General features: G+C 35.6%; 1 protein-coding gene and 2 pseudogenes across 1 annotated transcript; 2 read left to right on the forward strand and 1 right to left on the reverse strand.

The window, feature by feature from the left end:
- Positions 1-4,189: 4,189 nt before the first annotated feature.
- LOC132636235 (pre-mRNA-splicing factor ATP-dependent RNA helicase DEAH1-like) lies at positions 4,190-15,675 on the forward strand (annotated as a pseudogene).
- A 213-nt stretch (positions 15,676-15,888) lies between these two features.
- On the reverse strand, positions 15,889-16,886 carry LOC132638518 (uncharacterized). The gene is made up of 3 exons (XM_060355366.1): positions 16,798-16,886; positions 16,346-16,714; positions 15,889-16,262 (listed from the first exon to the last, which is right to left on the reverse strand). The coding sequence occupies exons 1-3, from the start codon at positions 16,882-16,884 to the stop codon at positions 16,086-16,088; spliced, it is 633 nt and encodes a 210-aa protein (XP_060211349.1). The 5' UTR covers positions 16,885-16,886; the 3' UTR covers positions 15,889-16,085.
- Positions 16,887-20,707: 3,821 nt separating this feature from the next.
- Positions 20,708-22,452, forward strand: LOC132638520 (UDP-glycosyltransferase 91A1-like; annotated as a pseudogene).
- The last annotated feature ends 4,802 nt before the right edge of the window (positions 22,453-27,254 follow it).

Below are 27,254 nucleotides of genomic sequence, written 5' to 3' on the forward strand. Positions count from 1 at the left end.
AAATAATAGGGAAAAGGACACTAACTAGCCATTAAGAATTTGTTTGGGCCATGTTTGGGCTTAATATCGCGATGTTACCTTTCGACCCAAACTATTCTCAGACGCTAGCCCAGCAACCCATTTACTACAAAAAAAAAATTAGACTCGTCACCACAAAAGATTAAAAAGTCGCCACTAGAGGTTCATTACAAAAAGATCAGACTTTTTTGTGGCGACTTTAAATCAAAAGTCGCCACTAAAGGTTCACTACAAAAAGATCGAGACTTTTCTGTGGTGACTTAAAGGTGATGAAAAAAAAAGGCTTCAAAAAATATCCTAAAACAAGTAGAATATGTGTATAATTAGTAAATATACGTTGATTATACATTTGTTAACCAGAAATTATACAACAATGATACATTTTCTAAACACATACTGTAGGGATACATATGATATACAACAATGATACAGTTTCTATACATATGATAGATTTCTCTATATAACAATGAAACAATTTCTAGACATATGCTGAAATTAGTTGAAAGAAAGGCTAAAAATGAAATTACTTTAAAAAGGCTAAAAAATACTATCTTTTAAGTTTCTTGTGCCATCCAGTTGTCAATAGTTTGGGCCGGACGACCATTTATGTCATTTTCCCATAATAATATTGAGACGTTAAATAAACTTGATTATCAGTCCAAAAAATGGTCATTTGCCAATCTCTTCCTCCTGATGCTTGAAGTGGATAGTGATCGCCACATAAGAGCTTGGCCTCCAAGTTTAAAAAGGAAAAAGAAAACAATTAAGGAAAACTTGGCCGCCACATTTTTGTCTTGCTCCGCAAGAACCTTTGTTTGCCAAGTAATTGACACCAAATGGGGATTTAGAGTCCGTTTTGATTGACTTATTTTAAGTGTTTTTAAGCCAGTTTGTAGTGTTTGAATAAAGTGAAAAAGTATTTTTAAACACTTATTTTTAAGTTAAAATAAGTCAAAAGCTAAAAGCTACAATTCCTAACTTATGACGTATGCTTAAAGGCCACTTAAAATAGGCTCATCCAAATGGGCTCTTAGCCCATTCCTGTTCAAATACGATCAACATACGAATATGCATTTTTTTGCGCGGATTGCCCTTCGTTTGGGGTGGTCTTTAAATTTTGCCCCTCAAATTTGTGGTCTTTAAATTTTTCCCTTCATATTTGTGGTCTTTAAGTGTTGCTCTTTGCTTGGAAAGGTGGACGAATACATGAAGTTCTGGGTTCGAACCCCCGCTCAGGCATAAAATTAAAAAATAATTTCGCAAGATAGTACTGGGGGAGTGTATGCCTGATCCAGCATACTATCTTTAAGAAAAAACTAAAGTTATGCCGGATCCGGCATAACTAAAAGTCTGCCCCATAAGGCAGAATTTTTCCTAAGACATAACTTAGTTATGCCTTATGGGGCAGAATTTTAGTTAAAGCATAACAAAATTATGCCCCATAAGGCAAGAACTATTCTTAAGGCATAGACTTTGCCTTATAAGGCAAAGTTTAAGTTATGCCTTAAGGAAAAGTTCCGCCTTATGGGCATACTTTTAGTTATGTCTTTGGGACACATTTTTTAGTTAAGGCATAATTAAAAGTTTACCTCGAAAAGTACAAAATAAATATATACATATGCCTCAAGGCAAAGTCTGCCCCCTCCGGCAGACTTTTAGATAAAACATAACTAAAAGTCTGTCGGAGGGGGCATAACAAAATTTAAACTTTGCCTTATAAGGCAAACTTTTAGTTATGCCTTAAGGAAAACTTACGCCTTATAGGGCATACTTTTAGTTATGTTTTATGGAACACACTTTTAGTTAAGGCATTACTAAAAGTTTACCTTGAAAAGTTAAAAAAAAAATACATATATATGCTTCAAGGCAGAGTCTGCCCATAAGGCATAAGTATGCCCCCATCGGCATAAGTTTGGTAATTCCTTAACAAGTTTATGCCGATGGGGGCATACTTTTAATGGGCAAACTTTTATGTCGGATCCGACATAAACTTGTGAAGGAATTACCAAAGTTATGCCGGAACCGGCATACTTATGCCAAGTCTGCCCATAAGGCATAAGTATGCCGGGTTCAACATAACTTTGGTAATTCCTTCATAAGTGTATGCCGATGGGAGCATAGCGAAATTTAAACTCTGCCTTGCGATTTTTTTAAAAATTTTTTGACTGTGTGGGGGTTCGAACCTGAAACCCATGAGATTTAGCCGAAGGGCAAAATTTAAAGATTTCAAATATGATGGGCAAAATTTAAAGACCACCCCAAAAGAAGGGCAATTCTGCGAATTGCCCACGAATATGGTTGATCAAATAACACTAAGACAAAATTGAAATAAAACAATAACTCAAGAATTCTAACATTAATAATAATAAGGGTTAACTACACTAAATACTCATGTATTATGACTTAGTGATGGATAGATCTTTTGTATTTTAAAATCAAACCGTTAAACTCATGTACTATGAACTCTAGGATGTATTATTTCTTTTAAATTAGGGTTGAAACTCTAGCATAATATACTTGAGTTTTAGTTTTAAAAGTTCCAAACTCCAACACATTGTGTTAGGATTTCACCGGTAAGAAAATTCTGAACTCCAGTAAAATGTAATGAAGTTTCACTTATAAAATTTTTAAACTCTAATATTTTATGCTGGAGTTTTACCGTGTTTCAAGTAAGAATATTTTTATGAAGAATTTTTTCATATTAAAAAGTGACTAAACGTTTAAACGTTAAATAATTTTGAGACAATAGGTAAAACTTGAAGCAGTCCAAAAAATGGTCATGCCAATTTCTCCCACTTTTTCTCTGGCTAGTTTTAAAATCCCGGGCCCAAGAGTAGGTGAAAATAATGAAATTGGTGAATATTTTTTATTTATGAATTTGGATTGATAATGTAAAATAAGCTTTATTTTAGTACTCCCTCCGGATAAAAAAAAAAATGCCCACTTAGTTTTTTTTTTTTTTTAAATTCAAAAAAATGTTCACTTATCAAATAAAGAAAGAATTAACCTTATTTTTTCATATTTATCCCTATTAAGCTCTATGTGATCAAATTCCAATACCTATTTAATTAGGGATAATTTAATCAAATTATCTATTTTTATGTAGGAGTAAGCATTTTCTTAAGGAGTGTGCGAATGACTAAGTAAATACTATTTTTTATTCAGAAGGAGTATCATATGAGTATAAATCTCGAGTATGTGATTATTAAATCTTTGAGCTAAGGGTGATAGGTTATCCTGTATTAATATTTTGAAGATAGTACTCAAAATCAAAAAATAAGAATTTTATCATACCTACGTGTAGAACAGAAGTAGATTTTGGATTGAGTCCAAGTCCTCGTTTGCTGTCAATTTGTTTTTCGAAATAATTGGATTTGAACTGGTAAATATTTTTTAGCATTTCTAATTCTTTGGATATTTTGCTCCCTCAGAGTTTTAGACAGAAGTATTAGTTCTTTAATTACATACATTAAATACAGAAGTGAGTATGAAATGGTTCATTTAAATGGAGCCCACACATGGTCGTAGCATCAAAAGGCTGCTACATCTGTTGACCATTATGCGTGGAGTTAAAGCTCAGGTGGGGCCACTTAGCCCCAAAGTATAAACTACAGTAAGAAATTCAATAAAAGCAGCCTACTTTTTTGTCCATAAAGATAAAAGGACACACGCTACACCATTTAGTATTCTTTCTGTTTTATTTAAGTGAATCTATTTTTTTTTAATTTATGTTAAAATGAATGATTTTTTTTTTTAATTTAGAAATAAATTCACTTTATGAAATAATTTATAACCATATAAATATTCAAGACTTATTTTGAGTCATACATTTTAAAAGTTTTCACTCTTTCTTAAATGTCGTGCCGAATCAAATAGATTCACATAAATTAAAACGGAGAAAGTATAATATAATTAAAGCACAAGAGCATTGAAATACCGGAAATGACCTCGGGAGCAAGCAGGCATGTTGACGGAGTGCTGCCTGCTAACTCTCTGTTATAGAATAAGACAAAATGCTCGAAGTAGAAAGTGATCCCCAAATACCAGCTTGGCCACCAAGTTTGACAAGAAAAAGAAAACAATTAAAGAAAAATTTGTCCACCGCATCTATTTGTCTTGCTCCACAAGAACTTTTGGGACATTTGTTGTTTTTAGACAGGCTAAAAAAGAAAGTATAGTATAAATTATGAAAGAGGGTGCTACTATTTTAGAGAATTTTTCTCATTCTCACTCACATTATAACTAGGAAAAGAGAGTAACTCACATATATCAGATGATTATCTAAGTCTTGCCATCTCGTTCTCAATCCTCAGAATTGCCTGTTGTCTCGTTATTACATCCAAGTAAAATAAAGTTTGGTTTTACCGTTTCTGATCACAAAGAAAGTTGCAGACAAAATTAAAAAGGAGGCCACAGTGTTGGTGAGGAAGCAGAAGAACTACACGCTTTTGGACAACAATGTTAATTCAGTGAAGAAAAAGGATACCAATAAGTCGAAAAGGACGAGCATTGAAGACGAAGACGATGTTAAAAAACGGGCGGTTAGAAGAAATACAGAAGAAGAAAACTGTATGATTGAAAATTTACGTAAAGTTTCAAGGCAAGAGTATTTGAAAAAAAGGGAGAAGAAGAAACTAGACGAACTCAGACATGATATAGAAGATGAGGAATTTTTATTTGAGAGAATCGACAAATTAACCGAAGCAGAGAAACGTGAACATTTATACAAGCAAAAGATTGTTGAACTAGTTAGTAAGTCAGAAGAAGATGCTGATGAGTATAAGATTCCTGACGACTATGATAGTCTTGAAGGTGGTCGTGTTAATCAGAAAAAGAGATTCTCTGTAGCTTCGCATCGTTGCAGGGAGGAACATGACATTCATCCACAACAAGCATGGAAAGAAAATCAAATGAACAAAGCAAAATTTAATTATGGGTCAAAAGATAGAAAGCAAACGGTCTATCAATTTGTGTTTGAAGACCAAATTGAATTCATAAAGGCAAGTATAATGGATTCGGATGGAGATAATGTTAATGTTGAGAAGCAGCAACGTAACGGTGAATCGTTTATAAGAAAATCAAAACTTAAAGAGGATAGGAAGGCGTTACCAATTTATCCCTATAAAGATGTTTTGGTCCAAGCTGTTCATGATCATCAGGTTCTTATTATAGTTGGAGAAACGGGTTCCGGAAAGACAACACAAATACCTCAATATTTGCATGAGGCGGGTTATGGGAAGATTGGTTGTACTCAACCTCGTAGAGTTGCTGTAATGAGGGTTGCTGCGCGTGTTTGCCATGAGATGGGAGTTAAACTTGGACATGAAGTCAGTTACTCTGTTCGTTTCGAGGTGAGAAAACTGTTCTTAAGTATATGACGGACGGAATGTTGCTAAGAGAGTTCCTTAGAGAGCCTGATTTAGCAAGCTATAGTGTCATCATGGTTGATGAGGCTCACGAAAGAACGTTGTCAACGGATGTCCTGTTTGGCTTGATTAAAGATGTTGCTCGTGCTCGACCCCCATCTCAAGTTGCCTATATCTAGTGCCACCCTCGATGCAGAGAAGTTTAGTGATTATTTTGACTGTGCTCCGATTTTTAGAATACCTGGAAGGCGGTTTCCAGTTGAGGTAAACCATATAAAAGAACCAATCTCAGATTACTTGGATGCAGCAGTAATTACTGCCCTTCAAATCCATGCAACTCAACCACAGGGTGATGGGGATATATTAATTTTCTTGACAGGGCAGGAGGAGATTGAAACAGCTGAGGATATTATTAAGCAGCGAATAAGGGTACTGGGGAAGAAACTAGCTGAGCTGATAACTTGCCCAATATATGCAAACTTACCAACTGAACTACAAGCCATGATATTTGAGCCCACTCCTGAAGGGGCTCGTAAGGTTGTTCTGGCTACAAATATAGCCGAGACATCGTTGACAATTGATGGGATAAAGTATGTTATTGATACAGGGTTTTGTAAGATCCACTGTTACAACCCTCGAACAGGAACGGAGTCATTGTTGGTCGCTCCTATCTCGAAGGTGTCTGCCAACCAACGAGCTGGTCGATCTGGACGAACAGGTCCTGGAAAGTGCTTCAGGTTATACACTGAACATAGCTATAGGAATGGTTTGGAAGATAACACAATTCCAGAAATACAAAGGACCAACCTTGCGAATGTGGTGCTCTTACTCAGGAGCCTTGGGATTATTAACTTGCTGAACTTTGACTTCATGGATCCTCCACCAGCTGAAGCTCTACTTAAAGCCCTGGAACTGTTATTTGCACTTGGTGCCCTTGATAAAGATGGTAAGTTAACCAAAGTGGGTGAAAAAATGGCCGAATTTCCTCTGGATCCAATGCTGTCCAAGATGATAGTTGCCTCTGACAAGTACAAGTGCTCAGCTGATATAATAAGTATTGCTGCAATGCTTTCCGTGGGGAATTCAATCTTCTATCGTCCAAAGGACAGACAAGTCCAAGCTGACAATGCTTGGATGAGCTTTCACATTGGCAATTGGGGTGATCATAGTGCTTTGCTTAAGGTTTACAATTCCTGGAAGGAAACAAACTTTTCAACCCAGTGGTGCTATGAGAATTACATCCAGGTCAGAAGCATGAAAAAAGCTAGAGATATCCGAGATCAGTTAGAAGGTCTGCTGGAAAGGGTTGGAATTGATTTGACATCAAATGTTAATGACTTGGAAGCTATTAAGAAGTCTATAATATCAGGATTTTTTCCCCACTCAGCAAGACTAGAGAAGAATGGATGTTATCGAACTGTTAAACATACCCAGACATGTCATGTTCACCCCAGCTCAGGTTTATCACAGGTGCTTCCTAGATGGGTTGTCTATCATGGCCTGGTCCTGACAACTAAGGAATACATGCGGCAGGTTACTGAATTGAAACCAGAATGGCTTGTAGAAGTAGCTCCCCACTATTATCAGTTGAAAGACGTTGAAGACTCTAGCTCAAAGAAAATGCCTCGTGGAATTGGCCTTGCATCGTCTAAATAGGTCTCGATTTGATTGCTTCTCTTGCTAATTCTGTTGTGGTGTTCATATTTAGTGAATTATTGTATATGCTATAACTGTGTCCTTAAAGTTTTCAGTCTTCTGATGCTGAGCATTTTTCTTATTTCCTTTGTGTATGCGTCATTTGAATATTCTGTTGGACAATTTTTTGAGGATGCAAGGCAAAGTACCGGAGGTATCTTTGGTGGGAACCGCGTTCCAAAAGTTGCGGGTGGTACTGGGTTATATCTGAAAGTGGTATGTTTCCTGCAAATTAGTAGACATCATCGATACTTTGCATAACATTCAAGAAAATCTTGTTTAACTGCTTTGAAGATGTATGACAACTATTTGGCATATCACGAAATACATCTTATGCTGAACATTCAGTAGCTGCAAGAAGATAAATCAGCCTACTAAAGATATTAAATTCCTAACTACTTTTCTTGTCAAAACTTGAAGTGTAGACTGCTAGTACTAAATTGCAGGAATAGCTCTCGGCTGATAACGTTTTTTGTGTTGCTGAAGCTTATCTTTTTAATGGTGAGAACAAACTAATCCTTTTTTTTTATGTTTGTCTACTTCAGGCTCCCCAGTTTGTCTGTCTCCTATCTTTTGAGCACATGTTACCTTTATATTTTCTCTTTCCCCACTTTTTCCTTTTGAATGCACAGTAATTGCAACTTCCAAAGGAATGATATAATATCAGCATGTCCTAATTTCTTGAGTTTAATGCTTGTAGAGAAAGGAAGGTTTTATGGATGTTGATCCCGGGATTTGATTATATTAGTACCTCCTCTGTTCTCCGTAAAAGATCTTCATGAAAATATTGTGTAAGATCGATGCTTTTGCAATTTCAGTTTTCCACTAACTCCAGACATTGTTTACCTATGATCAGATCTGAACATGGTTTTCACATCTCCCATCTTTGTGCGCTCCCCCTTCCATCTCTCGTCTTTGTGTTTCTCGCTGAGTTGCTGTCAATGGATAGATTGTCGTCTTTCATAACTTCGTCCTCTGTCCTATTCTCCTAAGTTACTCCCTCGAAATCCACTCCCCCCTAGAATGTAAGAGGTATTTTCACTAAATTACTCTTAATTAAATAGTTCAATACTAATAGTTATTTGATTCTGATCCTTTTCCTTGTCTAAGTTTAACGCATTTTCTCCACTTGTAATTACCAGCACACGTTTGTTGCGGACTTTACTCAATAAACAGCACCTTACTTATGAAAGATTCTCTTCATGAGAGGTTATTCCTTCTGGCATGTTTCTACCATGTTGTACTTCAGATTAAAAGCATCAACAAGTTTTAGCTTAGAAAAGAAGCAGAACAGACTTGTCTGATCAAATTGGGAGGTAATTTTGTCTTCCTGTAAGGAAGAAATCCCTCTTATATAAGTTCTTATTTTTTTTGGAATTCAGTAAGTATTTTTTTTTTTTCATTTTAACTCATTCGTTGGTTGGCTGACTGACTAATCAACTGTTTGTAATGATCTTTTCTACTTCTAATCTTTTTTATTAGCTTTTCAAGAACACTGCAGATCCAGTTTCATACTGTCTAGGCAATCACGTTGACTGAACAAGGAAAGTCTATCATATTTCCATGTGTGTGAGTACCTCTGGACCCTGGTGTATAGTTTTTCATTTTAGCCGTGTTCCAAAAGTGGCGGGTGGTACCGGATTATGTTTACAGCGGTATGTTTAGAATGAGGACATGCTCACACTTGAAAGCTTTAGGTTAAATTGAGATACAATCAAGCTTAAGGTTAAAAACTATGGTAGTGATGTGTTTAACTAGAATACTAGTTGTGTTTTATTGTTGAGAGAGAGCATGAATAAGTTAATGTGGATGAGCTATTGTCCATTACCCAGTCATCATGATTTGTATTGCCTATCCGATTTTGGTAATGAAAATTAATTATTTACCAAAAAAATAGTTAAGCAAATACTGAATGCTCTATCTGGCTATACTTCTGCTCCTTACATTATATTGACACATTTGGTAGAATTGGGTGAAATCGTTTGATCTTTTCTTTGTTTTAGTTCTTCATAGTCGTGATATCATCTTATGATGTAGCTCTATCAGATAATCTTCACTGCTAATTTCTGCAAAGCCTGGATAAACATTTTCCACTTTTATAATGAACTACGAGTTTTTTCTTATCTGAAGAAATACAAGTTGTTAAATTCAGTATCAGTGACATTCTGAAGTTAAGCTGTCAATAGAGCTTAAGTCATCTTATAAGAGTTCTTATGCCCTTTCTTCAGCATCTTATATATATATATATATATATATATATATATATATATATATATATATATATATATTTTTTTTTTTTTTTTTTTTTTTTTTTTTTTTTGTAATCGTGGTGTCCTTGCTAGCTTGTGCGCACCTCAATTAATTACACGAGATACATGTCACCTCGCACCAGCAACAAGTACCAAGTAACTCTGTCCACCAATGCTTGAATAGATAGAAGAAATCACCTTGTGTTTTGTCTCCGTTGGGATGTTCTTAGGCCTTTTCTTCAGTTTCTTTATATATCAATCTTTGCTTCAAAGAAACTCTTTCCTTTTAGTTTCCTAAAGGACTCCGGTTTAGTACTTTGGTTCCTTTTTATTTTTTTAATTTTTTATGACGGTTTCATGCCACAGGAATAGATGGAATTCTATCTGAAGCAAGGTGACTTTTTTATTTGGTTCTTTTGCCAAACTCAAATTTTGCTAATCGAGCTATTGGCTATCAACAAGTATATTTGCTAATCGAGCTATTGGCTATCGAGATATGTCTTCTCTACTCCCTTTCTGATCCTTTGCATAAACTTGAGAAGCTTCCCAGTAGTTTTCCTGATTTGATTGGACTTTCTAGAAATATTGTTGGCAATTCATAAGCTATTTGAATAATTCTTCTACTTTGGTTTTCTTGATGAGTTAATTTTTGGACGGTTAGAAGTTTTTGTATTTTAATGACATTGTGATAAGAATCGGGTTATTACTTTATTAAGGGTCAAATATACACTTTAAGTATCACTTTTTTTTTTAGTTTTCTACTTGAACTATCACCAACTAGTTTGCAAAACACACTTTCAACTATCAGTTGTTTGTTTTTCTTACCTGAACTATCACCAACTAGTTTGCAAAACAAACCTACAAACCTCATTAAAAGTAAACAACTGATAGTTGAGGTGTGTTTTGCAAATTAATTAGTGATACTTTAGCTAGAAAAAGTGAACAGCTGATAGTTGAGGTGTGTATTACAAACTAGTTGGTGATAGCTTAGGTAGGAAACTCTAACACTTGATAGTTTAGATAGGAAACTAAAAAAAAAAAATTGAGATACTTGAGGTGTGTTTTTGACGGTTATCTCATAAAATAATACTTTAGGTAGGAAAAGTGAACAACTGATAGTTGAGGTGTGTTTTGCAAACTAGTTGGTGATAGTTTAGGTAGGAAACTTTAACACTTGATAATTCAGATAGGAAACTAAAAAACAAAAAGTGATACTTGAGGTGTGTTTTTGACCATTATCTCATAAAAATAAGAAAATAATGCGGAAGCGAAGATATAAAGATTAAAGACGAGAAGGTAAAGATATGCAAAATTCGAGAATAAAATCTCCAAATTTCAAAAGTAAGTGCTAAGAATCCTAATTAATGTTAGTATTAAAAAATTAGCGGATTAAAACTAATTATGGTACTAATAGAGTAAATTCAAAAACTTAGACTAAAGGCGATCTAGAGCCGTATTTTGAAGAAATTAGAGACAACAATTAGTATAAGATTAATTACCTTACTTTACGAATAAGAACTAAAGATATCAAGTAAAGAATTAATCTTACCTCTTAAAATAAAATTATTTTTGTAAAGTTGTAAGATAAATTTCTAGTAGCCACACGCGAAGATGTAAAGGGGAAAAACTCTCAAATAATAATAATGTTGTGTTATGAAAAATAACAAAATCCATCCCTATATATCGGGAAAACTTATCACAAATAACATAGATTTGAATCCTACTTTATGGATATAATACATAGTAAAACCTAACTATGAAGCCTTAAACTAAAAACTTTTAAACTAGGAAGCACGTAAAATATAGCCATACTTATTCCCTAATAAAATAAGGAAAAGTTGACCAAATAGGCATCAAAACACACGCCTAACTTCATCCAATTTGGGCATGAATTAGCCCTTACTTGGCATTTTCAGCTCTTTGGGGCTCCATATGGGCCCAATTTTCCTTCTTTTGTTCTTGGACCATAAAATATAAAATATGTGTAGCATTTAGCCCATTTTTTTTCATAATTTCTGGATTCGTTCTTGAGCTCTTCTTCCATGATAAACATTTCATTGATCTCCAATTGAAGCCCAACAACGTTGGCTTGTAACTCCTTAGCTTGTGACCTTGACGACAGGCTTCTTAGGGCTTCTATAACTTCATCCTTGCCTATGAAGCTCTCATCCCCTTCTTCTTGAAAAGAATTAGTCTTCGAATTTAACCCTACATCAAACAAGGACAAGTCAGCAACACTAAAAGTAGCACTTACTTGATACTCACTAGGTAGATCCAACTTGTAAGCATTGTCTCCAATTCACTCGAGAACTTTGAAGGGTCCATCGCCTCTAGGATGCAATCTTGACTTCCTTTTAGAAGAAAATCTTTCTTTCTTTATGTGAGTCCAAATTAAATCCCCAAGCTTAGAGATGATTTATTTTCGCTCTTTGTTTCTTCTCAAAGCTACTTGCTCATTCCTCCTTCCATTGGCCAGTCTAGTTCGCTCATGTATCTTCCTCGTCATTTTACCTTTATTTTTTTCATCAAGACTATCAACACCATTAGTAGGCAATGACACTAAATCAAGGGGAGTAAGGGGATTAAAATCATAAACAACTTCGAAAGGAGAAAATTCAGTAGAAGAATGAATATTCTATTACAAGCAAATTTAACCAAAGGCAAATAATCATCCCAAGAAGTTAATTTACCTTTTAAAACAATCCTCCGCATGTTACCTAAAGTTCAATTCACCACCTCAATTTGCCCATCAATTTGTGGGTGACAAGAGGTAGAAAATGAAATAATGGACATAAAACCCCTCTTTTTTGGTCTTGTATAAGCGTGTATATGCCAGTGTTTTAAAAGGCAGTTTCAGGATTTGCCCCGGGGCGAGGCACTGACAAAACACCCCGGGGCTCACGTGCGAGGCTTAGTTCCTATGAGGCTTACGCCCTAAACACACCTAACGCCCAATGCTCGGGGCTCGCCTAACAGTTCTTACACAGATTATGTGTTAAATTCCTTAATTAAAATCGTTGACCCTCATAATTCTTTAACAAATGAATGATACTTAATAGTCTTTCATCTATAGAAATAAGAAGATTGGTATAACTCAAATAACAAGTTGTAGTATTGCATATTTACTATTTGAGAATATCGTGAGGGTGAATATCACTTAATATATTTTTAAAAAATATATAGCCGAATTGTACATTTTCACTTGTCATTGGTCTTTTGTCTTATGTATCAAAATTGTCATATTTTATTATTTCGATATTTGAAAGTAATTTTATTTTTATTCACGAAGGAGTTACGTTTTAATTATAATACATATAAAGTTTATTGATTATTTGCTTATATGAAGATAAAATGAATAGTATGATAGTAATATTGTTTTAAAAAATTGTGATTTTTTCATTGTTTGAAAGTTAAGATGTTAGAGTTGATTTGCATTTCATAATACCTTTTATTTCATTGTATTAGTTATACTTGTAAAATTATTTTATATATAATTACAAGTTGTAAGTTGCGTATAATACAATAATGGATTGCTTTGATTAGTTATTTGTGAGGATCAAGCGCGCGCGCGCGCACACACACGTATATATATATATATATATATATATATATATTTCATTTATTTACAGGTTTCTTTAATTTTTTTTATGTAATTTTACCTATTAAAAAATATTTATTGTTAGTATATTATTTTATGAGATACTAAAAATTAAATACCCATGGGGCTTACGCCTCGCCGAGGCATGTGTAAAATGCCCCGTGTTACGCCCCCGCCTTTTAAAACACTAGTATATGCATCGACCAAGTTTTAACTTGCTTTCTTTATCAGATCATTATTAAAAGGGTAAAAAAAAAAAAAAGTTCAGAGAGGTTACAGGACGCTCGCGTAATTTAGATATGTAATTTTTAATTTACTCTAATTTAAATGTGTTTTTATGCCTTATCCATATTTTTTTTTCCTTGAGAAATGAAATGGTTAAACAAGTCCATGTAATGGACCCTAAAAATATAAGGACAGGTAGAGTTGATTAGATAACAACATTTAGCGGCCGTTTGGTTGGGAATCAAGCTATTCGAGGTTATAACATGGAGATTAAATAATAATAAAAGTATTTAGTAAATTTATTTTTATTAATAGATATTTGGTTCATTAGACGAAAAAGATATAGGGTATATAACATAAAAAATTGGTTTGGTTTACGTTGAATTAATTGAAATAGACCTTCATATTCAATTTTAACAATGTCTATCTTAAAAATGTTGGGAGCTCAGCTTTGAAGGAGAGGGCAAATATATCTTTTATTGTTATTTAGGAATTAGTAATTTCATAAATTGTTATTTCACATAGAGTGTGCTGCAAAATATTAACACGACTGCGATAAAAATAATTTGGAATTTGCTAATTCAGAAATAAAAAATTTATACCAAATAAGATAAAATAATGTCACAATTTATCCCGTAATTATAATCCTTTATTCCTTTTCCACCGACCAAACAATAAAGTTCAATAGCATCTAGACTAACTGGTACAGTCAAACCTTTATAATGGTAGTGTTTGGCTGCTATAATGAGGTGTTGTTATATATGTATACTGACATTTTTTATGTTTAGATCTCATTTAGTTGTTATAAACAAAAGTACGCAAAATTATTTTTCTCTACCTTTTATGTATTAAACGAAAACAAAATACTTGTTAATTTTAAAATCTCAATTGAATTTCATACTTCATTAATTAAAAATTGAGAAGACTAAAATTCTAGCACAACCAAAAAAATCAGAGATATTATCATATTAGTTGGTTAAATAAATTAAGACTAATAAAGGAAAGAGAGCACAACATTTTAAACTTAAAATGGACTAATTTTACAACTACCAAAATCAGGGAAGTAAGTATCAAATTTATACAAAATCGATAGATACGAAATAGGTGATTTGTAAGACTAAATAAGATTACTATGAGAAATAATATTTTTTCCTTTTAGATATTCGTACTTGAAATTTAATGTGTACATGACATTAATGATGATCACCCTGAATATTTTAATATTTTATTTCTTATGCATAATATATTTCTTAAAAAATATTATTACACAATATATGAGTATGGCTATTATATAGAGGTGATTTTACAAAGAGTCTACCGCTATAATGAATGTCACTGCTGCTATAGGTAAAATGTTTTTATATAGAAGTAAAATATAACATGAAAAATCGGTTCTGGAGAAGATCAGGCCGTCATGGTGAAATCTTGTTATAACGGATGACAATTATAGAGAGAGATTTGACGGTATATCTCGAAATTAGTAGTCATCAACAATGAAAGGCAGCCATACCTTCTAGAGAAAAACATGTCAAGATAACTTAAAATAAAATGAAGGCCAAACCCATCAGTAGACATCTGTGGTCGTCCAGTTCTTTCACTTGAGCACCTAAAGTGGACCTTATTTCATTTAGACACCTCAGGTGGGCAATACCTGTTTCAGTTAGACAATTTTTGCACCGTTGGCATGTCGCCTGTTATCAGTCAAAAAAACGCGCGTGTAACCTTTTTTTTTAATCCTTTGTGGCAGCCAACGGTATTATTACTTCCCCATTTATACATATCATCTTCTCCACTTCAAAATAAAATCCAATTTAGCCCTAATTTTAGCCTCTTTTCACGATCAATTTTCCCCCTCAAATTCAAGCTAATATTTTCTGCTGCACCTCGTCCGTTCTTCCATTGCTGTTACTATTATGTCGAGCTTATCCGACTCTTTCATGGAGTTTTTTGATGAACATGCCCGATATTGTAGATGTGGTAATGAAGCATTATTGAAGACTTCTTGGACCCAATTAAACCCAGGTCACAAATTTTTATGTTGTAAAATACCAAAGGTAAGCTTATATCTTCATTCATTCCTTATTTAATTATTTATTAGATGATTAATTGTTGGGTTGAAAATTGGTTTTGTAGAAAATGGGTGGTTGTGATTACTTCTTTTGGATTGAAGATAGGCACCCTGCGCAAGCAAATAGGGTGATGTGGGGTTTGTTGAAGAAAGTGAAGGCTTTTGAGGAGAAAAGAATTCGAGCAAGAAATATGCTTATTGTTGCTGGTTTTGTGATGCTGGGGATATGGAAAATCAAGCCAAATTGTTAGATGGAGCAGTACAATATGTGCTCCTTAAGTACTTGCCTTTTGCTAAGTTGTGTAGTTGTAATATTGTTAGGATTGTCGGAATGTAATTTGGTTACTGCATTGTTGTGACAATTTTGTATTTTGGCATGGCTAAACTTTGGCCAACAATCACTCATGTAAACCAGCATTTTGAATGAAATGAAATGAAATGAAATGTTGTTTTGTCTATACTGTATTTGCCAACAATGCTCTGTTTTGAGCTCACACAGTTGCATAAAAACCTGGCTTGCTCTGTTTTGTATTTGCCAACAATGCTCTGTTTATGCTACATATTATTGCCAACAACAGGTAGGTCAATGTTATTCAACACCAACAGCAGCTATAATTACATTAGCAGAACTGTTTAAACACCAATAACAGGTATATAATGGGCACAAAGTAACCCCAAATAGTAGCTAATATATTAACATGCTCAAGAATGAGCTCAAAGTTAGCATACAAGTAGCCAAAAGCAAACATTAAAATACTGCAAATTGTTTACTGCTACATACAAGTAGCAGATTGCCAAAATAACCATCCAAAAAGAGAAATTGTTTGGTGCCATATTACATTGCCAATTAAGTACTACATCCTATCCTAATACTGCCAATTCTTCTTCTTCTTGTTTGCCATCTGCTTCAATTGGGGGCCAGTGACAGCTTTCTTGTTTTTCCATCTCAATCTTCTAGCTTTATAACCAAAGTCTATGCCTGTTGGACTTGCATCCTTGTAAGCTGAACCAGTTTCTAGAATCCTTTGGCTTGATGTTCCTGGCTGCATTTTAGCAGAAAAATGAAGCATAATCAGTTTTGTTACATGTAGTTGTGTTTTAGAGACCAAAGTTAAAATTGACTTACATTTAGTATTTGAGTTCCACTTGTACTTGTGTATATGCCAAATCCAACATCAGCTGCCCTCTTGTGTCCGCTAGTTGCAGGTTCCTCTCCAGTTGCAACCTTGTCTCTCTTCTGTCCAGCAACTTGTCTTCTTCTAGAAGGTAGTTGACTTGTTATTCCTCTTGTAATAGGAATACTTGTATCTGTAGGTGGGGCTGGCTGGCTTGAGCTTCTAACTCTTTTTGATTGATTCACCCTCCTAACTCTAGTTGTATCATCACAAACTGCTGCTGAAGGTGTAGGCTGGCTTAAGCTTGTAGGTGCAGTTTGGCTAGGTGCTTCTGCAGGGTGTTGTAAACTTTGGCTAGGTGCTTCTGCACCTGGCACAACCTGCATATTTAAAGGCAGTAACCAACTTAAAAACCCAAAATACATGATAAACAAGTTAACCAACTCAAAGAAAACTATTTTACCTTGCAATATTTCTTGTTATGTCCTTGTTGATGACACTTTGAACAAGTTATTTTCCCCCCTTGTCTGGACACCTTTCCGTACCTCATCTTTTTTGGTTCATCTTTGCCTTTTGTTCTTTTCTTCTTCGGCCTGCCAGGCATTGGTTTAGGTGCAGGAGGCTCAATCTTTGGATTGTTTGTTTCAGGCCACATCTTCATATTTGGAATTGGTTGGATGAAATAACTATATGCCTTTAAGAATGTATCCTTCCTATACCAATGCTCCACAAAGTGTTCAGGCTCTAGTTCTATGTGGTAGTATGCACAAACAGCATGCTGGCATGGAATTCCTCTCAGTTGCCAAGTTCTACAACTACAACTCTTAGTACTCATGTTAACTGTATGCCTATACTCACCCTCTCCAATCTCAAATCCAACATCAGCGTTCCAAAGAACCTTGCAGCCCCTAGCCATTTCCTTATTATCCTCTAAGGTAAGTCTAGCCATAGGTGAAATATCAGATATCCAAGTGTTGGCAAACTTAATCATATCACATTGTCGAGTCATTATCTTTCTCCTAATTTCCTCCAACATGGTTATAATTTATTTGTGTCTACAAGACAAGATCCATGAATTGAAGGTCTCACACATGTTATTCTCAACAACATCACACTTAGAATGCTCTTTAAAGTATGCCCTCACCCATGATTTTTCTGAATAATGCAATAAATCAGCACAAATATCATTACCAAGTTTGCTCATTTTATCAAGCTCTGACCTGAATGTCACTTCAAAACTGGCCTTAGAACATCTCCAAAATTGTTTTCTTCTCTCTTCACCCTTCCATTCTTGATGCCAATTGGACCAGATGTGTCTTGCACATCTCCTATGCTCAGCATCAGGTAACAATTCTTCTACAGCAGCATGAAAACCCTTCAAAGAAAAGAAATTATTAAAGAAACACTCAACAGTAAGAAACAGTGAGAAATTAAACAAGTTACTATGTACATTACCTTTTACATGTCTGCCATCACAGTAAGACCATCTCCAGTACCCAACTGCAGATCCTCTTTCAAGTAATTAATGAAAAAACTCCAACTATGCTTAGTCTCTGAGTCAACAACTACCCAGGCTATAAGAAACATCTGATTGTTTCCATTCTTGCCAACTGCTACTAGCAGTTCACCTTTACAAGCACCCTTTAGAAAACACCCATCAAAACCTATTATTCTCCTACAACCTTCCATCTACCCCTTCTTCAATGCATCCAAGCAGACATAGAAGTACACAAACAAATTCTTCCCTGTACAACTTTCTCTGTCCATCCTTACCCAAACAGAACTACCAGGATTTGTCTGTTTTATCATATCAGCATAGTCACACAATCTTGCAAACTCTAAATTCCAATCACACATAGCCTCTCTTAGTATCTGCATTTTAGCTCTGTAGCAAATTGTCCTACCAACATAAAGTCCTAACTTATCCCTGCACATGTCTTGTATTTCCCATATTCTCAAAGATGGCTGCTTAATTATTCAATCCTTAAATCTAGCAGCAAGCCATTTAGTGTTGCACATTTTGTTCTTGTTAGAAGTTGTACACTTGTGTACAGGATGGTAGCTCTTAATCATAAAGTCACCAGAATCTCTATCTGTTGCAGCATAACACAACCACTTGCATTGTTTGTTACCCTTACACTGAGCCCTTACTTTACCAGGTTGATTAGGCCTTAACTTAAGACTAACTTTGTATTCTATTGCATAATCAGCCAATGCTTTCCTAAATACTTTTTCATTTTTAAAAACCATACCAAGTTCAAAAATAGCAACTACACAAGCTGGATCACACCTGAGCTTTGTGCTCTTCCTTCTTGCTGGTAGATCAACACCCCTTACAGCATTAGCATCTAACTCATCGTCACTGTCATCACTACCACAATCTGAACTGTCAATATAATCCTCATCTCCACCTAATCTTCCCACATACCTAGCAGACTTATTTCTACCAATATCTTCAAAGCCTCTATCAACACCAGCTTCACCTAATGGTATTTCTTCTGTGTTAGTTTTTTTTCTTCTAGGATTGGGGTTCCTTTTACTCCTCTTTTCAGCTCTAAGGTTTCTCAATTCTTCATCAACATCTGAATCATCAAGATCTGGAAAATATAATTCAGAACTACTAGCAACATCTGATTGATCCCCATTTGTTGCAGCCTCATTTAGAATTGTTTCACCATCATTCAGATCTGTTTCAGCACCATTCATATTTGTTTCACCCCCATTCAAATTTGTTTCACCCCCATTTGGATCTGTTTCACCCCTATTTGGATCTGTTTCACCCACATTTGGAATTGAAAATGTTTCAGCCTCATTTGGAGGTGTTTCGGCCTCCTTTGGAAATGTTTCAGCCCCATCTGGAACATTTACATCAGTATTTATACCCCTCTCACCCACATGTGTTGCCCCAGCTTCATCAGTGCCACATGGGTCATTAATACAGTCATCACCCTCTGGCCCTACCAACAAACCAATTGGTTGTGGCAACTCCTCCACCTCATCAATGCCATGGACCACAAACACATCAAACTCATCACCATGTTTTAAGTCATTCACAAGCCCTAGTAATTATCTATCAGAAGTAAGCTGAACAAAGGCACTATCATCAACCTTTTTGCAGTAGAATCCAAGGACATTTGTGTACCCAAGATCTTTAGTGTATGCTTCCAACTCAACAAGACTAAAATGGTCTTTATCGATAGCAGCACCAAAGACCTCTAATTCCCCTTTGTACGTGGGACCCACTACAGGGTTTTCCACAACTGTACCCCCATGGTGAAAACAAGTAAGAGTATAGTCGTCCATTATATTCCCCAACACCCCACAACACACAAGCAACAAGGAAATACCCAAAAAAACCCGAACTTTAACACTGAAATTCCCAAATAAATCCTAGTAAACAAATAAAGTGATAACAACCAGTTTCGTACCAAAACACCCAAATTTAAACACAATATAGCATACAAACACGAGAAAAGTTCAGTAGAACCTTAAATTTCTCCAATGTCGCAAATGAAGTTGAAACGAAGAAAGTCCAAAGGGTCGATTTCCAGACTAAAACCTGCAAATAAATGAAAATAATACGTTATGAGTGATTATTAACTAAGAATTAAGTGAAAATGGAGAAGATATTGAACGAAATCGACGAAAATTTTACCTCGGTTTTCGTGGCAAATCGCCTGATCGTTTGCACCTGAAGTGTGTATATAGAAATGGGTAATTTTGAGCCCTAATTTGGTCTTTAGTTCATTTGCCCGCGTGAGCAATGATGTGGCCAATTAAAATGAGTTGGCAACTGAGTTGGCACATAATTAATTGAGTTGGCAAAATTTAAATGAGTTGGTACAATGTAATTGGTCACTTAATCCACGTAGGAGACAACTGATATACACGCGCTCGGGATTTAAAAAATCTGGTGCAAAAATTGTCTAACTGGAACAGGTATTGCCCACCTGAGGTGTCTAAATGAAACAAGATCCACTTTAGGTGCTCAAGTGAAAGAACTGGACGACCACAGATGTCTACCGATGAGTTTGGAGCAGAGCAGTGATAGCTAGTGTGAGCTGAACCTAGATGATAATTAAATCGTGTTGATAACGTATTACTCTAAAATAATATTATCAATTAATAATGAATTTTTTTTTGGATAGAAATATTATTTTTTTCTAGTTGGGGTGACCCCCAAAATCTTGTTATGATCCCGAGATCTTCCAAATTTTTATATAAATACAATACAAGTGGTTTCATAACATTTTAAAATCATTTTCTGGGTGGAAAAAACAATCAACGATCAATATAAAAGCATATACACTTGAATGATTAGAGAAGGAACAAATATAAAAATATAGAAATCCAATTGGCTTTTGAAAAATAATTAAAACCGTGTTAAATCTTATCCTAGTTATTTAAATCTAATCTTAGTTGAACTATTCTTGAGATTCATGAATTTATAAAGTCCATTAGTTGCTAATTGTTGCAAGAAACAGAAAAACCAGAGATTTACATAGCATGAAAATGGAGGTAAACAATAAAAAGCTGCATATTGCAGTATTCCCATGGCTAGCTTTTGGCCATATGATTCCATACTTAGAGCTATCAAAGCTTATAGCTCAAAAGGGTCATAAAGTTTCCTTCATTTCTACTCCTAGAAACATCGATCGTCTCCCAAAACTTCCACCAAATCTTGATGCCTTCTTAAATTTCGTCAAACTTCCTATGCCACACATCGAAAAGCTACCGAGAAATGCAGAAGCCACTATTGATGTCCCTTACTTAAAATTGCACAAGATGGACTTGAAGTACCCATGGCTAAGTTTCTTGAAGACTCAGCTCCTGATTTTATACTCTTCGATTTTAGTTCGTACTGGATTCCTGCAGTTGCTAAAAAATTCAATATTCCAACGGCTTATTTCAGCATTTTCATCGCCGCGGTGCTAGGTTTCACGGGACCTGTACCTGGACTAAACAATGACTATGAAATTCGGAAGACACCTGAAGAGTACACCGTTTCCCCAAAATGGGTACCATTTGAAACCACAGTTGCTTTCAAGCTGTTTGAAGTTTTGTGAATCTTCGAAGCTTCCATGAACGGAGATGAAGAGACGTTTCTGATATTTTTCGTTTGCATAAAACTCTTGAAATCTGTGATATTTTGCTTGTAAGGAGTTGTTCAGAATTTGAACCACAATGGCTGAAAGTTTTAGAGGATATTCACCGAAAACCAGTTTTACCGGTGGGGCAGCTACCGACAACAGCGTATGAAGACGACACCACGCAGACCGACACATGGAGAGAGATAAAATCGTGGCTTGGCAAGCAAGAAAAAGGAAAAGTGATTTACATAGCATTTGGTAGTGAAGCAAAACCGAGTCAAAACGAACTCACTGAAATTTCACTCGGATTAGAGCTTTCTGGGTTACCATTTTTTTGGATTTTAAGAACTAAACGAGGGGAATCTGATGATGAATTGATTCAATTACCAGAAGGGTTCGAAGATCGAACAAAGGGAAGGGGAATTGTGTGCACGAGTTGGGCACCACAACTCAAGCTACTAAGTCATGACTCAGTGGGTGGATTTTTGACTCATTCGGGTTGGAGTTCAGTAGTTGAAGCAATACAATTTGAGAAGCCATTGGTTCTGTTAACATTTTTGGCTGATCAAGGGATAAATGCTAGGTTGTTGGAGGAGAAGAAGATGGCGTATTCGATATCGAGAGATGATCGAGACGGGTCATTCACTCGTGACTCGGTGGCTGAGTCACTGAGCTTGGTACTCACTGAAGAAGAGGGTGAGATATACAGGGAGAAGGTTAAAGAGGTGAAATATCTTTTTTGTGACAACGGAAGACAAGATAATTATGTTGAGAATTTATTAAGTTACCTTCAAAACCATAGGAAGACTATAACATGAAACTGGAACTGGGATTGGATCCCCTCCAGTAACTAATGCTCCATTGTGCAAAGTTAGTTTCCCACCAAAAAATGAGTTGGGCCATTTATTGAGTTAAATTAGTCATGAATTTTGTGTTTTCAGTGACACATTATTTTGTCACTAATAATGTACCCAATTTGTGACAAATCATTATTTGTCTTAAAATTAGTTAAATTTTGAACACGAAAAAATTTCGTCACAAAAAGTATGTTCTTATAATAGCGACAAATTAGAGTTTGTAGTTAAATGTTGTAAGATATAACTACAAAGTTTTATGTTTGATCGTGACGTTAGTTTTTGTCACTAATAATATAAACAATTAGTGACGAACAATTTATCGTCTTTAATCAGCATGTGACTTAGTGACAACAATTTTTTGTCACAAAATATGCAATGTTTTAAATAATGACGATTTTAAATTTGTAGTTGAATGATTTAACTATTGACGACGAAAAGAATTCGTAGCTAAATATAAATGATCTTTTGCTACGATTATTTATGGTGACAAGTTATCGATGTTCGAGTGTCTGCTGATAGCAAATATTTACGAAAAAGCTATGATACTTATGAAAAAAGCAAAGGGGACGAAGGAATAAGGAAGGACATGATGTTTCAAGAATTCAGCAAAATTTGGGAGTTTAAAATATGGTTATAATCATATTTAAATCGGAAAAGGGCCAAATATACCCCTGTACTATTGAAAAAGGGTCAAATACCCAAATATACCCCTGCCGTTGTACTTTAGATCTAAATATACCCCTCCTCCGTTAACGTTGTCCAAGGTGGACATCCAATCCTACATGTCAATGACATTTGATGAGTTGGATGTCACATGGCATGCCACCTTAGCACCCCTAACTCATTTTGCTCCACCCTCTATTTATTCTTCCACCACTAAAATGTCCTTCCCCTCCACCACCATTACCAGTTGTTACTTTTTCGAAGCTTGAATCCCCCGACAATATAATACCCAACAATCTTCAGCTACAAGCAACTTCAATTTCGTAAGAATTCAAATATGATATCTAATGCTTACGCCAACCATCTTCTCCTTAGTGGTTCAGCTTCAACTCCTGATATTTCTGGGATGGGATGACATTTCATCCAACTAACCATGATTGAAGTCATTTTTGCTTAACTTGGCTTGATTGGTCCAAAATTTAAAGATTAGTGCCACTCAATTTCATGTTCTAACGTTTTGATAACGTGGTGCATAATTGGAAGAACATTTTTTTCCAGAGCTCTAACTGGTGGCGGTTATGGTAGTGATGGTGGTGGAAAGGAAGAAAATTTTAGTGGGGGAAGAACAAACAGAGGGGAAGGGTAAAATGGGTTTGGGGTGCTGAGTTGGCGTGCCACGTGGTATCCACCTCATCAAATGTCATTGCCACGTAGGATTGGATGTCCACCTTAGACAACTTTAACGGAGGAGAGGTATATTTAGACCCAGAGTTTAACAGTAGGAGTATATTTGGACCCAAAGTATAACGAAGGGTATATTTGACCCTTTTCCAATAGTACATGGGTATATTTGGTACTTTTCCGTATTTAAATTGTGGGCACTTTATTGCAATTTTAAAATCAATTTCAAATACAATTTGAAATTTAACCAAATTAAAGTAGAATTGAGATAAATTAATTATTCCATTAATTGTTTAAGCTTCTTGATCTTCAACAATATCCACAATTAACAACCTTCGTGAGATCAGGGGAGCATATATCGACCCCAATAGGTAACTTCATTTAATAGACTAATCGAATACCTACAAGTTAGCCGGTGAACACCAAGCACCCTCACAACTATAGACAAATGATCGGTTAGAGAGGCATTGAACACTATCATACAGGACATAAAACAATATATTTAACTACATTTTTCGTTACTCGTCTTACGCTTATACTCTTACAAAATAGCACTGTGTATTTTCCTTTTAACAAACTCTGAAGGACTAGCTAGTCAACATATTTGGCTACATTACATACACGATCCTGCCTATCTTATTCCTGCATCACAAGGAGGCTATACTATTCTATATGTAGTTAGTTACCAATAATACAAATATGCTTTCTTATCCCTTTTACTTTAATATTCGCCATTTTAATGTTGTTCTTTACATTTCATGCATCATTATTAGCTTTAATCCATAATTGATCATAGAGTGATTTTTACGCTTTATAATTTGATGCCAATCGTGGGTCCATAATGATGATTTCCGCATTATCTAGCGAATCTATTACTTAAATGATTTTCAGCATCGAAATAGAGGATTCTCAAGATCCACCACGAATTTCAACATTCCTTAAGCAATTGTCTATTGTATATTTTACCAATAGATTAAAAAATTGTTGATAAATTGTGCCCAATGTTGAGGCCACTACCAGAGTAGAAATAGCTCGAGTGGACGGGTTGGAATTGTAGGATTTGTACAGTGACACAGAGCAAAATCATAACATCTATTGTTGATCGTGGTCGTGCTAGAACTGCGGTACCATTACGACATAAATAATTAGGTCGTGACATCTAAAGACCTAAAACATTCTTTGAATACTGAACATGTGATCTTAGATATCATATATCATAACTTTAAACGAGGACACCTATAGATACTAACATAAACTCAGTCCATCATATGTATAATATGAGGTCCAATCTAGATATTGGCTAAACTGAATAAGTCACGACACCATGTTTCTATCTTTCATTTTACTTAAATGATTTATTTTATACACAATATATTAACTTGTTTTTGATGAGTTAGTTTTAGTTTTAAATTTATTTCAAATTTTTTCTTACTTTACATAGTTCCTAAAATAAGAAAAAGAAAAAAGAAAAAAGGGGAACACACAGAAATTATCCTTTCCCAAATTTCTCCTCCCGCTTTCCACAAATTCTCCCTCCCGCTTTCCCCTAAAGTTCTCTCCGTCTTGTTTCATTTCATGCCAAAATACGAACTGTTTTTTAGGGTTTAATTTCATTCTTTAGTTTTCTCTGTATCTTTGGTGGGTATTACTTACATTGTTTTAATCTCTTGTGAAGTATCCAACTGCAATGTGCGAGAATCAGCAGGCAACTCCTATGTGGCGAATTGTAAGTTTCTACCTCTTTTTTTTTGTAGTTCTGATTTGGTTAGAAAAGCAGCTTAATTTTCTGACGAATTGGGAGCGATTAGAGGTAATAGAGTCACGGTGAAATTCTCACGGCCTATTCAGACTTCAACGCTTCATTCTCAGACTCTAATATGCAGTGAAACTCCGGTATGTTTTCAAACAATCCACTATGTTTTTTCCCTCATTTTTGCCACTTCGAATTGTTAGTTGTAACCCTAGATTAGCCAAATTAACGGTCTTGCAATTATTTGTTTCAAATTGTTGAAATGTTAGGTTATAAAACTGTTAAACTATGTATTGATGTCAAATTCTATAAGAACTAGAAAGCTATAAGATACTACCTTGAACATTGTGATACAGAGTGCTTGATAGGCTGACCTTAGCTTGGGTTAGTGAACTAGCAGTAGTTGTTGCTTTAGGATCATTTTATTATCAAATAAATGTTCTCAATCAATTTTTATCATTTATAGTACGTTGTGTGCATAGGCACTGGTGGATGAAGTTGTTGTCTCCTTGTAATATACTGTAGCATGTAGTTGTAAGCACCTGACCTTTCTTGGAAGCTGCTAAATATGCCGTTGTGAAATGTTGGTCTGCTTGTGAGAAACTAAAATGTGATGTTACAGCTGTACATGTATACTTCAAATTTAGTTTTATTTTAGTGTTTCTCTTTACATAAGAAAATAGTTTCTTTTATTTGCCATGGTTATAGAGTTGTGTTCAATTGTATTTATCTGTTATGCTAATCATGCCACCTCAGTTTACTTTCTCTTTGTGTCCTCAAACCTCCGCAATCATACACAAGCTGTAGTTGAAGTTCACACAGAAATAAGAATTCAGGAAATAGTTTAGAACATTATTTTAGTTTTAAATGAATTCTTTATAGAGCACATCGGGTCAATTTCGGGGGATATGATGATGTGCATGGAGGTTGTGGTTTCGGGGACAGGAAAGGAGGAGGAGTTGCACTGTTGGATTTCGCAAAAGCCTTTAGGCTGGTGGTAGCCAATTCGAGTTTCCTGAAGAAGGAGGATCACTTGGTAACCTTTCGTAGTTTGGTAGCTAAGACGCAAATAGACTTTTTACTCCTTAGGAAGGGCAATAGAGGTCTCTGTAAAGGCTGCAAGGTGATTCCGAGTGAGAGCCTAACGACCCACCATAAACTCTTGGTGATGGACTTGGGGATCAAGATAAGGAAGAGAAAGAAGGTTGTGGATGGCAGACCTAGGATCAAATGGTGGAGTTTGACCATGATAGGTGCCCTGGAGATGGGGGAGAAGTTTAGGGCTATGGAAGCTTGGGAGAGTAGTGGGGAGGCGACCGAAATGTGGGATAGGACGGCTAGTTGCATTAGGGAAGCAGCTAGAGAGGTGCTGGGGGTCTCGAAAGGTTGCCGTTGCCTGCACCGAGGGGACTGATGGTGGAATGGAGAAGTTCAAGAGAAGGTGGAAGCAAAGAAGGTAGTGTATCCGAAGTTGGTAGACAACAAGAATGATGAGGAGCAGCGGACGAATAGGGAATTGTTTAAGAGGGCGAGGAAAGAGGCAAAGTTAGCGGTTATAGCGGCAAACATAGCAGTTTTTGAACGCCTATATGCAGAACTAGAGGACAAAGGCGGGGTTAAGAAGTTGTATCGACTAGCCAAGGCGAGGGAGAGGAGGGCGCGTGACTTGGATCAGGTGAAGTGCATCAAGGACGAGGATGATAGGGTACTGGTGGAGGACACTCTCATTAGACAGAGATGGCAGTCATACTTCTATAGACTCTTGAACGACGAAAGGGACAGAGACATTGTGTTGGGAGATTTGGAGTACTCCGAGAGGTGTCGTGATTTTGGATATTGTAGGAGTATAAAGATTGAGGAAGTTAAGGGTGCTGTTCGT

The sequence above is a fragment of the Lycium barbarum genome, chromosome 4 (genome assembly GCF_019175385.1).
Source record: "Lycium barbarum isolate Lr01 chromosome 4, ASM1917538v2, whole genome shotgun sequence".
Classification (NCBI taxonomy): Eukaryota; Viridiplantae; Streptophyta; class Magnoliopsida; order Solanales; family Solanaceae; genus Lycium; species Lycium barbarum.

Bases quoted from the DNA above. Each gene is read 5' to 3' on its own strand.
- LOC132638518 (XM_060355366.1), bottom strand. From the start codon at position 16,884: ATGAGGTACGGAAAGGTGTCCAGACAAGGGGGGAAAATAACTTGTTCA. The intron at 16,715-16,797 runs GTAAAATAGTTT...TTAAATATGCAG, and splicing joins ATAACAAGAAATATTGCAAG to GTTGTGCCAGGTGCAGAAGC. The intron at 16,263-16,345 runs GTAAGTCAATTT...GCTAAAATGCAG, and splicing joins GTGGAACTCAAATACTAAAT to CCAGGAACATCAAGCCAAAG.